The sequence below is a fragment of the Mercenaria mercenaria genome, chromosome 2 (genome assembly GCF_021730395.1).
Source record: "Mercenaria mercenaria strain notata chromosome 2, MADL_Memer_1, whole genome shotgun sequence".
Taxonomy (NCBI): Eukaryota; Metazoa; Mollusca; class Bivalvia; order Venerida; family Veneridae; genus Mercenaria; species Mercenaria mercenaria.
The window spans coordinates 102885066-102898286 of record NC_069362.1 but is presented as its reverse complement, the minus strand read 5'-3'; the positions used below and the strand labels follow the sequence as shown (position 1 = coordinate 102898286).

Here is a 13221-nt window from a genome sequence, read left to right as displayed (position 1 = left end):
AACAAACCAGTAAGAACTTCTTCTCCCGATATTATCCGCTTACTGACTGCAAAATTCAACCCACGCAAAGTCGTAGAAGCGTTGTTATAAACAGGTCACGCGTGTTTGCCGACAAGTGTCCAGAATATAATCAGGATTCATCCGAGAAGTCTCGCGGAAGAATAAACGTACTGCATATATCTTTTTCAGGTCATTTAAAATGAAGCTGTCATAATTTAATTTCATCGATGTGGTAAACTCTTTGGTAAGAGACATTCCAATGCTTTCAGAGGTACCCGACTCAATAAAATACTAGCAGTATGTTCTGGAACTATGTTTTGCCTTTCGCTGGACGTTACGCAAGCTTGGTAAGCCTGCGCAATTCATAAAACACACAGCGCAATAAATTTATTTGCGCAATGATTTTAAAGATTATTTTTTGAAAAGGACAGGGTAACAAATGGATAATTTGGCTAATAAGTTTATATGCAGTTTTTATTTGAATTTGTGAACATCATATTTGCTATTTTGGGACAAAAGGGCATTAAATTACTCACCATAATCATATGCGCACACGCATTACCAAATCCCGCAGAATCGTTATGCGTGTTTATGCTTAATGAGTTACCGCGGAAGAAAATACGTGGCTTTATTCGAGTATTGCACAATTACAAGTCATAAATTTGACAGGTTACATTGTATATTGGTCATAGCAAATGGGATTGACAAAACTGAACTTCATCCGATCAATGAACTCTTTGAAATTAGAGACAATCTAATGGAACTACATCACTTCGCTGTGTTGTGAGGCCATTTAATGAGAATGAGAAATCGAGCGATAGCAAGGGCTCATCAGACGCTTTCAGCGTTTAGCCGACTCAATAAAAACTACAAAATTAAACAAGTCACTTATATTTATTGCCAACATTTCAGCTATAGAGGACTAATGGTTCATTACCTTACCGAAACAACATCATGTAGGTGTTTCCTATTTTTACTTGCTGTTTAATCAACTTAATCTGTCACTAGGTTTGTCTTGAATTGCTATATTATCTTCCAAGAACCAGTATAAACTATATTGCAGAAACATTGATTACTGTTTCATTACAAAATTCTGAAAAACAGTTGTTTTCAAAAATTCAAGCCAATACCTTGTATGAATGCAGGATGAAATGGTTTATTATTAACACGTTGAAAGTATTGCTATCTAGAAAATAATATGTGACAAATCATCAAAAAATATAATATATGCCCTATAAAATCTTAAAATGTTAAATTTGTGGCACAAAACGGCAAACTGAAGAAGAAATGTGACATATTCTGCATCTTGGTACTTCAGGTAAGCAAATCATAAAAGAAACACACAAACACACATCATCAAAATTCTGTCTGTTAAAACATGAAAAATAAGTTTCCTGCAATAACTAGAAATAGTAATTTTTTTGTCTTTTAATACTCAACAAGTCAACCTAAAACTCCCTTTAACAACACCAGTCCTGTCAGAAGAGACAGTACAGTCAACTATTTTGATGATTGGTACTGAAATAGCGTATATGCCTGTTTCTCGTCGATTCGAGCTTTCTCATTGATTCGAGCCCTTGTGTTTCAGTAAAATTCATGCTCATGTAGCATGTTCTTCCATCAGAAACTTTTGTCATTTACATTTTAAAATGCCTTGGAAAATATTAGTCATGAAATCACTGAAAATTTGTGTAAATACCTGTTTTAATACCTTGCATCAAAAACTGCTTATTTCTAAAGGAAATTACACAGTGGGTAATACTGTGAGCCCAAATTTCAAATTAAAAGCATCCCGAGCATATTTCGACTGTTGTAACGAGTGAACAAGGATTCAGTCTTGATAGAAATTTGCTTTATGGAAATAGACTGTGCAAACATTAACACTTATTGACCTACCAAACAAAGGGCTTGAATCGATGAGAAAGTTTTAAAATGATACGGAGTTTGACCTCCTTCAGACTTGTGCAAAAAAAGTGCATATAAAAGATGATAACATTGTAATTCTTAATGTCCATTGTTAAATGCAAATATTTTTGTAACAACAAACAGAAATCATTTAATTGAACAGGTTTACAAAAATATGCACACCCCTAAAAGATTTAAGAGGCGCGAATCAAGGAGAAAGCAACATATTTGAGGAAACTAGAGTTACCACTGGAATGATTAATAACCAAGTATGTGAATGATGATGCCGGACAACAGTTTGTATCAAATCTATTAACAAGAGGGCCATGATGTCCCTATATCTCTCATCTGAGTAGAGTTGCTTGCTTGAACAAATTTCTTAGCTAAAGCTTTAAAAACAAAATAATTAGGAGAGTGGGTCAAGGTAAAGATTATGCAAGATTACTTTTGAAATCTGTAAAAAAATATTATGGGTGGTCCAAACCTTTTTGCTTAAAAACAAGAAAGTAGGTCAGAAGGTCACATTGATGGTCACTGAAAGTCAGTTTTTAAAGATAGGCATGCAAAACTGTACATGTCATCCAATTTTCAAAGCTGTATCTTAAAAAACAAGAAAGTATGGCCAAAAATAGCAAATTTTGGCCCTTTAAGGGGCCATAATTCTGGATTAACCCATGATGGGATCTGGCCAGTTTTCAAAAGGAACCGAGATAATATGCCAACACAAGTTGTGTGCAAGTTTGATAAAAGTTGATTGCAAACGTCTCTATTGTGTTCACAAGCCAAAAATAGCAAATTCTGGCCCTTAATAGAGAGCCATAACTCTGGAACCCATGATGGGATCGGGCCAGCTTTCGAAAAGGAACCAAGATATTATGCCAATACAAGTTGTGTGCAAGTTCTATTAAAGTTGATAGCAAAATGTGGTCTCTATCGTGTTCACAAGCCAAAAGTAGCATATTTTGGCCCTTTAACTCCTTGAGGCCGATATCATAATATATGTGCTGCGGCGAGATAAGAATTACCACCTGACGTCGAAGAATATCATCTGATCTTATCATAATCACACTCGCATGCAGTCAATTGAAATCATACATGGAAATATTATTAACATGGATGTAAATCAAACTATACTTATAAAATCTTCCAAGTTTTAACAAATATTTATATATATCCACTTTCGTCCGTAACTTATATCCAAACAGAATACAAAATGTAATAATTTCACTTCGAAACATTCTCTTTTTTTACACACCTATTGCGTTTAATAAATATTTGAACATTTCCGATTTTATTACTTTTTTTCACATGTAAACGCATTAAATTCCAATAAATATAAATGCATTATTATTGCAGAGTATTTACATCAGCATTACTCAAAATTAACACCCTTTTTTGAGGGAATATCGATGGTTTGTTTGATGTATAATTAATTTCTAAACATGTACGCAAACGTTGTGTGACACGCACTGAGACAGTTAAGTTGTAACATTTACACCCATCTTTGAAGAATTATTAAATTTACAAAAAGCGTTTACTTACACACATTGTTGTGTATGTCACATGTTTTGCTGTGTTATTTTTAACCATTTTAATTTAATACGATGTAAGTGTACGAATATTTCAGCTTTCTAAAACTTAACATTTTCCGAGCATTCATTTCTCTGATAATGAAATTTCATCGTCAGAATCATCATCCGACGAAACTGATACTTCACAATTAGCATGATAATAAATATTTTATTTCAATGTAAGAAAAATCTCTGGCAGCCAACATTTTTTTAATCTTTTAAAATACTGTATGAACGAAACACAGCAGAGTTCGTCTTTTTTATTTCCTTTACGGCATATTTACAAAAATTTATTTTAACAAGGAAACTAATTATAAGCATAATTAATAATTATAACATCTAAGAAATAATAGCCGGTATGCAAAATAGTTTTGCTTTTATCAGAATTATCAAAAATTAACAAGTACGTGATGCAATCAGCATGATCTCGGTGCCGCGACTATACTCGTCAATCGCCGTCCTGGGGAGTCCTGATAACGCGCGTATAGTCGGATATCGACGCTACAGGGATAGAAAATATAGCGCCTTTAGTCGCATTTCGGCCCCAAGGAGTTAAGGGGCCATAACTCTTGAATCCATGAAGGGATCTGGCCAGTTTTCGAAAGGAACTGAGATATTATGCCAATACAAATTGTGTTCAAGTTTGATTAAAATTGATTGCAATATGTGGTCTTTATCGTGTTCACAAGAAATTGTGGACTGACGACGGATGAAGGGCGATCACAAAAGCTCATCCTGTCACACTATGTGACAGGTGAGCTAAAAATAAGAGACAGAAAGAAAATGCATCAAAACATTAATCAAAATTTGTAAGTAGAAAAGAGACATATTGTAATTCATGGAATATATCTGCCAGAGTTAAGAACTTTTTTCCTATGATGTGGGTGATAATGTGGAACAATTATCTAAATTTTGATTTAATTCCATTTAGTACTACTTGAGCAAGAGAGAAAGCACTTCAAAACATTTACCAAAATTTCTAAGTACAAAATGTACACAATTCATGGATTTTTCTTCCAAAGTAATGCACATTGTGTCATATGATGTGAGTGATGATTAGGAAAATATTACTTTAAGTCTATATCAAGTCTGTTTAGAAATAACATGATTAGAATGAAGAGCATCAAAACTTTAAACCGAAATTCTTAGTAGAAAGGGTACATAACTCCTGCAATACTGGTTCCAGAGTCATGGATCTTGTGTCATATGATGCTGAACAACTATTTCAAATTTAAATCAAATGCATTGACTAATAACAGAAATAGAAGGAAAGTGCATCAAACTTTAGCCTGAAACTTTAATTAAAATGGGATATAATTCATGAAATATTGTCGGGGGGACTTATGACCCTTGTGTCACATCATGTGGGTGATGATAAGGAATAACTTTTAAGCCTGAAGACAATCCAGGAAGTAAAAACAGAGATAGAGTGAAAATGCATCAAAACTTTATTTAGTTTAACCTGGAATTCTACATAAATGGGGCATCCTTAAGGAAATATTAGTGTAAGCTGTTATATGACGTGAGTGTTGAGGAACAACTCAAGTTTGAAGCAAATAAATCAAGTAATAACAGAGATAAAGTGAATTTGCATCGAAATGTTACCCAAGATGCCTGTTTGAGTAGGACAACTCTCCATATACTGTGTCAAGTCAAGCTTAAAAATGTAGTGTATTACTGCCTCTGTAAAACCACTGGCTAACCTATCAACAAATTACCAATCTGCCATGCAAATGAATTGCTGAAGTGCTTTCGGAACTGGTAGTTTTGCCACCTCTTGCAGTTCAAAATTATCATCCCCACGTAATGTTTGCCTAATTACAGAGCAACACTGTCCTTTCAAACTAGTTACCACATCACTGTCATACTGTGCAGTAAATATACTTTTCCTACATTCACAGTCAATATGACACTGTTTAACAGAAGTCTGCGGATGAATAACCAAACCATATTTCATTAAAATACGTATCATAGCTATAGCTCTTAATTTATGATTTCTTCTTTGATCTTGATTATGCTCAGAAATGCAGAAATTAAACAGCATCATAAGGAACTTGTTATCTTTTGAGCATTTTGTAGCAAGTTTATATGGTTGCACAACCGATTTAGTTAATCGCTCCCAGACACTGTCTTCCTCTTGTTTGGTAACAAACCCTAAAGCCTTTCGCTGAAACGGATCATCAAACTTGTGCAGTACCATCTCTGCAACATCGAGCTTTTTATAAATGCAGGCAATCATAAGGTGATAATTTAGATCCATTCTCTTGGAGTATTTCAAAAACAGTTTCATTAATTCTATATTCTGGCATAATACACGCGCGACTTCAAGAGAAAAACTTTTATTATATATGCATTTCACTGATGCACCACTACTTAAAAGCATTTCACAAATTTCCTGATTGTTGGAAACAATGGCCTGTGTTAATGCTGACTGTAAGAAATAATTTTCCATGTCGATATCACAGCTTTTACTACAGTCTAGCAATAAACGCACAGACTTCCTGTCTTTTTTAATAACTGCTAAAATAAGAGGTGTGGTATGTTGATTGGCTACAGTGTTCACAAATGATCCTGCTTCTAAAAGAACTTTCAGGATAGAGTGATGTCCCTTGCTGACAGCGACATATACAGGTGTGCAGCCATCTTTGTCCTGAGAATCCACACAGCATCCATGTTCAAGCAGTACTTTCACTTTGCTGATGTCACCTTCTTCTGCTGCCTGTAAAACAACAAGATAAGACTGTAATTTAACCTGCCAAAAAATAAATCTAAGTACATATACTTTATATTAATTTTTAAAATATTTTGAAATTATTAAAGGATCTATTCTACAGTAAATTGTTACATAGAACTTTATCAACAATTAATACAAGGGCCAACCTGGCCCCCAACCTGCTCACCATCTAAAGGCAGACTGGGGGAGCAGGGTTGGTAAATAACTTTAGTAAGTAAAGAAAATATCTGAAGGGGTGTGGGTATAGTCCCCTCCTACCTTCATTCAGCGTAACAAAATATGTCATGCACACCTGCACTTCATTGTGATTAAACGTATAAAGTTTCACTGGAATCCATTTAACGACGAAATATCACTGGGATGGTGTTATGGGTGACTCCCTCCTCTGTGCAACCTAGAAAATATGAGTTGCTTGTACAACATAAGCCCCCAATGATGACCTGTCAGAGGCAAGTGGGTATGTAACTTTGCATACTGCGACCTTGCCCTTTGATCAAATGATCTAAAACAGAACCCCCAGTGTAATCTATCAACTATAGGCAACCATTTTATGGAGATTGACAGTTAAAGCATTCTTTAATTACTGAATGGAAACCATTAGCAGAAACAGTTTCCAGTCTAAAGGAGATCTTGACCTACTGACCCCTAAAACAACAAGGATGGTTTATCTGCTGATCACAGGCTATTTTCCTGAAGTCTGAAACCCAAAGCGTTCTTTAGTTATTGGGCAGAAAGCGTTTTCAATCCTAGGGTCAGCAAGAGATGGACCTTTGATATAATAACCCCAAAACTACAAAGGTCATCTACTGACCATAGCCAAACATCCTAAGAATTTTGAACAAGAGGGTCATGATGATCCTGAATCGCTCACCTGAGTAATATAAGCCACATGTTTAAAATGGCATACTGATGCTAAAATATTAGAAGGTACATGTAGGTCACATTCATGGTCACTGAAAGTCAGTTGTAAGATCAGTGTGCAAAACTGTACAGGTCATACATATTTCAAGGCTGTAACTTAAACAAGAGGGCCATGAAGGCCCTGTATCGCTCACCTGACCTATTGACCTAAAGATCATCAAGATAAACATTCGGACCAAGTTTCATAAAGATATGGTCATAAATGTGGCCTATAAAGTGTTAACTAGCTTTTCCTTTAATTTGAACCAGACTCTACATTTTGACTCCACATGACCAAGATTCGAACTTGAGCTAAAGATCAATCAAGATTAACATTCTGACTTGTTTCATGAAGATATAGTCATAAGTGTAGCCTCTAGAGTGCTAACAAGCTTTTCCTTTGATTTGACCTAGTGACCTAGTTTTTGACCTCACCTGACCCAGATTTGAACTTGACCTATAGATCATCAAGATCAACATTCTGACCAAGTTTCATTAAGATATGGTAATAAATGTGGCCTCTACAGTGTTAACTAGCTTTTCCTTTGATTTGACCTGGTGACCTAGTTTTTGATACTACATGACCCAGATTCAAACTGGACCTTGAGGCCATCAAGATTAACATTCTGACCAAGATTCATGAAGATATAGTCATAAATGTGGCCTCTACAGTGTTAACAAGCTTTTCCTTTGATTTGACCTGGTGACCTAGTTTTTGACCCCCAGATGACCCAATATCGATTTCATCCCAGATTTTATTGAGGATAACATTCTGAGCAAGTTTCATTAAGATTGGACGAAAATTGTGACCTCTACAGTGTTAACAAGCTTTTCCTTTGATTTGACCTGGTGACCTAGTTTTTGACCTCAGATGACCCAATATCAAACTCATATGTGATTTTATTGAGGGTATCATTCTGTCCAAGTTTCATTAAGTTTGGGCCAAAACTGTGACCTCTAGAGTGTTAACAAGCCTTTCCTTTGATTTGACCTAGAGACCTAGTTTTTGATCCAAGATGACCCAATATCGAACTCGTCCAAGATTTTATTTAGAGTAACATTCTGATCAAGTTTCATCAAGATTAGGCTAAAATTGTGACCTCTATAGAGTGTTAACAAGCTTTTCCTTTGATTTGACCTGGTGACCTAGTTTTTGACCCTAGATGACCCAATATCGAACTCGTCCAAGATTTTATTGAGGGTATCATTCTGACCAAGTTTCATTAAGATTGGGCCAAAATTAGAGTGTTAACAAGCTTTTCCTTTGATCTGATCTGGTGACCTAGTTTTTGACCCTAAAGACCCAATATCGAACTCGTCCAAGGTTTTACTGAGGGTAACATTCTGACCAAGTTTCATTAAGATTGGGCCAAAATTGTGACCTCTAGAGTGTTAACAGTCAAATTGCTGACGACGGATGACTGACGACGACGGACACAGGGCGATCACAAAAGCTCACCTTTGAGCACTTCGTGTTCAGGTGACCTAAAAACAAGAAAGTAGGTCAATCTACCCTTTATCGCTTGTGGTCATCAGGTAATTATAACTAAACAGGCTAGGAAATATGATCTGATAATTTTTTAAATATCTATTCCTATATAACTTAAATAACAAGTGACCCCCAGGGTGGGGCCTCTTTTCACCCCAGGGGCATAATTTGAACAATCTTGTGAGAAATCTATCAAATATCAAAGGCCTAGGCCTTGAACTTTTAGACAAGAAGATTTTTTTCTCCCTATATAAGTCTATGTTAAATTTGGGACATAATTGAACAATTTTGGCAGAGGACCTCAAAGCAATGCAACATACCAAATATCAAAAGCCTAGGCCTTGCAGTTTAAGGCAAGAAGATTTTTAAAGTTTTTTCCTATATAAGTCTATGTAAAACTTGTGACCCCCATGGAGGGGCCTCTTTTCATCCCAGAGGCAAAATTTGAACAACCTTCAAAGAGGACCATAAGATGGTGTCACATCCCAAATATCAAGGCTCTACGCCTTGCGGTTTTGGACAAGAAGATTTTTAAAGTTTTTTTCTATATGAGGCTATGTAAAATTTGAGACCCCACAGGGCTGGGCTCTTTTCACCCCAGGGTTACAACTTGAACAATTTTGGTAGAGGACCACAAGGCAATGCTGTAAACCAAATATCAAAGGCCTAGGTCTTGTTGTTTTAGACAAAAAGATATTTAGTTTTTTTCCTATATAAGTCTATACAAAACTTGTGACCCCCGGGGAGGGGCCTCTTTTCACCCCAGGGGCACAATTTGAACAAACTTCATAGAGGACCATTAGATGATGTCGCATGCCAAATATCAAGACTCTATGCCTTGTGGTTTTGGACAAGAAGATTTTTAAAGTTTTTCCTTTCAGTTGCCATGGCAACCAGAGTTCTGCATGGAATTCAATTCTTTGAACAATTTTGAAAGGAAGCTACTCAAGGATCATTCCGGTTAAGTTTGGTGTAATTCTGTTTAGTGGTTTTCAACAAGAAGATTTTTTTAAAAATTGTTGATGGATTCACAAAGGACAACGGACAACGGACACAGAGCCGTCACAAAAGCTCACCATGAGCTAAAAATGTCTGTTAATTGGTCCAATAGTTGTAGAGAAAACAATCTTCTCACAAATGGTCAATCCTCATAGGTTGATTGCCTATGATCATTAGATGACTCATTTCATTTTGGGGTTCAAAAGTCATATTATGACCTTGAGACTGAAAACAGCTCAAGAGCTAGAATATTTACTTTGAGGTTTTCAAAGCCTACAGAACCTGAATTACTCCAAAGGTACCTTGTGTAGAAGTGTGACTGCATCTCTATCTTGCAGGTTCACATTGCCACCATTGGTTAGGTAATTCTTTAAGCCATGCAGATTTCCATTTACAACTGTTAGAAATATGTCATTAATGTTGCTCAACTGATGCCTTCTACGCATGATGTATCTTGCTTGTCTGAAATATTTAATAAATATCTTTTGATGTATCAGAACTTTCCTTTATTTTGGATTAATTCCCGAGAATTTTCAGAAATATATTCATTGAATGTGGTCTGATTGGGTCCCTACAATTGGCACAAGTGATATTCCATGGCAATTATTCATGCTAAGTTTCTGTATATAACATTACGAATAATAAACAGCAACGTTATGTTTGTTGGTAAACTAAATCTCCTTTTTTTTTCAAGTGGACTTTACAACAGTATTCAAAATGCATGATTTCCATAAAGAACAATACTGAAGTCCAACAGAACAAAAAACAAGACTGCCAGAATGTCACAAAATACATCCGTCTAAATATTCAGTTACATATCATAAAGGTAATAATGTTGATGTTGTATGCCTTGTTAACCCAAAAGAAGAGTAAGAAGGAATCAAGGTATTTGCGAGGTTCCATGTGGGATGAAATTGACAATCGGATCAAACCTGTTTGAATGAACAAGGCTAATTTTGCAGATTTCGAGTAATTCAAGGGCCAAAATCCAAGAGTGCCTTGGGCGATTTGGGTCGTTATCGAACTTGGCCAAGACATTATGCCCAAAAACATTGTCACCAAGTTTGGTGAAAATCGGATGAAGCTATTTGACTTAGAGGGCGGACAAGGCTAAATTTGCAGTTTTTCGAGTAATTCAAGGGCCATAATCCAAGAGTGCCTGAGGCGATTTTGGTGGTATCGAACTTGGCCAAGATATTATGCCCACAAACATTGTCAGTAAGTTTGGTGAAGATCAAATGAAAACTGTTTGACTAGATAGCGGACAAGGCTAAATTCGCAGTTTTTTTGAGTAATTCAAGGGCCATAATCCAAGAGTGCCTGGGGCGATTTGGGTGGTTATCGAACTTGGCCGAGATATTATGCCCACAAACATTGTCAGCAAGTTTTTTGAAGATCGAATGAAAACTGTTTGACTTTGATAGCAGTCTAGGCTAAATTCGCAGTTTTTCGAGTAATTCAAGGGCCATAATCCAGGAGGACCTGAGGCGATTTGGGTGGTTAGCAAACCTGGCCAAGATATTATGCCCACAAACATTGTAATCAAGTTGGGTGAAGATCGGATAAAAACTATTTGACTTAGACAGCGGACACGCTTTTGGACGCCGACCGCCCGCCCACCTGCCGGGGGTGTTCACATAATACGCCCATATTCTATGAATGGAACAATATGAAAAAATGTAAAAAAAAAAAAAAAACTAATATGAAAAACATTTTTAATGCAAATATTATTTATAGTAGCTCTTTGCAAACAATGTGTGTCATTTACAGGAACAATATTTACATGTGGAAAACAAAATAAAGAATTGCTTGTTATTCTGAATTCTGTTTTTCTTGAGCGAAATGCTTAAGTTCCTCTGAAATAATACGAACAATGTGCGGATATTAATCAACAATGACAATTATTCATTTAAGTTTTGAGGAGGATGATCAATAACCATTAAGTTGGGTTTATCTCTTTAACAGTGTATTTAAGACAAGGGAGGAAACAATTGAAAACTACATGCAATCTGAGAAAACTGTAATTCCTGGTTAGCGTACATGCTTCACATGCACGAGGTCCGGAGTTCGATCCCCACCAGATGCTGCTGTTTTTTTTTTTTTGGTCGAGTTTTGATTTTTTATGATCATTTATCATGAATTTTGCAAATATTGGAACATAAATCATTAATGTGTATAGTTTACCAGTGTTCTGCCTGTAACTTTCGAACAAAAGTTTTGAGGTTCAAATTGAAAGGCATGGAAATGTTGTTTATCTCCCCTCCCTTCAACAGTTTTTTACACATACATTGCAACTACTTTCTCAAAAAATCACTGACTAGAACTTTACACTTGGAAACAAATGTAGGCTATAAACTTGAGAATTAAAATTCAGAAGGCTCCAACTACGGTCCCTATAGAACTAAGAAATCATATTCAAAAAGGCCCTAGACTGTTAGGAGTTTGGTAAATTAAATTGGATTTCTTGAATTTCGACCAACAGTGTTTGTCTCTGGATAAAATTCTGGTCAAGAACTTTTCAGAAAGAATTTGAAATAAAATTTTTACACGTAAATGGTTGTTTGTCATTCTCCCATACAAGAGGTTTACCATAGCTGTATTAGTGGGCCAAAACCTGGCCCCATTCTTCCTTTTTAAGAGCATCATTTGACAACAAAAATGACATTTAAAAGAATTGCAATAGTCTGTGTTTAGGAAAACAGGATTATGTCAGTTCCGGTATCTATACTACAAATGTTTATCAGAAGAACATGAAATATCTACCTCATAATTAATATGATTAATGGAAATATTTTAGTTATAACCCCACTTCTTTAAATTTTTATGGGGCACTGTTGATTTATCAAGAGAACTCTGTCATTTAGATAGCACCTAATTTCATACTGATTTTCTGTTAATTGTGATGTCCATTTTCCCTTTAAAAAGATAAGTTTTAAAAGAACTTAAGTTTGCTATTAAGCATGAATACGGTCATGTCTGACTTGATGTTGCACCAACATCATCCAAATGTGCTGATGCCATGAGGCTGAGAGTGATGTTATGCAGGCTTGATGTGTAAAAGAAACTTTGCATTCCCGGGTTCAGAAATTTGTTGTATTAGAAAAACAAATTGACAGCAAAAGCATCATCTTCTTGGCACATAGCGCCGAGTGTGGGGGTATACTGGACAGTTTTATATATTAGTATGTTAATGGTGGCCTCTGTTGCATTTTTAGGACTAGATTCTGTGCACCCAAATATCACTAATATCTTATATCATGAACACTATTTTCCATCCTCAGTCTAGTCTTTACACATTATGATTAGACAGCGCCGTAGCCACACTGAGGCAAACCAAAAAAAGTTACAAAGGCAGTTGCCTCGGTTAAAAGTAGGCCTACCACACTGAAGAAAAATTCAGTTATAAAAGTTCAAAAAGGTATATTAATATCATTAAAATATAATAAAATATCATTTGCCTCATGAGATCATTGAGGCAAGGTGAGGCAGATTTCCTAGCTGCAGTCATATTGATAGCCTTCCCAGTCCCCAGCCACCACACCCCTCCAAGCACCTCCCCCACAAAGTTGGCTGAGAAGTTACCTATACAGTAACTCATCAAAGTTGCACCCAAATATTATTAT

At 35.9% G+C, this 13221-nt stretch overlaps 1 protein-coding gene across 6 annotated transcripts in view; it reads right to left on the bottom strand.

Moving 5' to 3' along the window:
- Window positions 1–875: 875 nt before the first annotated feature.
- The window catches only part of LOC123564753 (E3 ubiquitin-protein ligase mib1-like), a 61759-nt gene continuing 49413 nt past the window's right edge, over window positions 876–13221 (bottom strand). For 5 of the 6 annotated variants that reach the window (XM_053537399.1, XM_045358533.2, XM_045358532.2 and 2 more), the window contains exons 2-3: window positions 9901–10060; window positions 876–6195 (exon numbers count right to left, since the gene is read on the bottom strand). In XM_053537399.1, the coding sequence (XP_053393374.1) occupies window positions 5191–6195; window positions 9901–10060 (1165 nt within the window). In that variant the 3' untranslated portion in view covers window positions 876–5190. Of the gene's footprint in view, window positions 6196–6468; window positions 6605–9900; window positions 10061–13221 lie in introns of those variants that run through there. The other variant, XM_045358535.2, reaches the window with a different exon arrangement.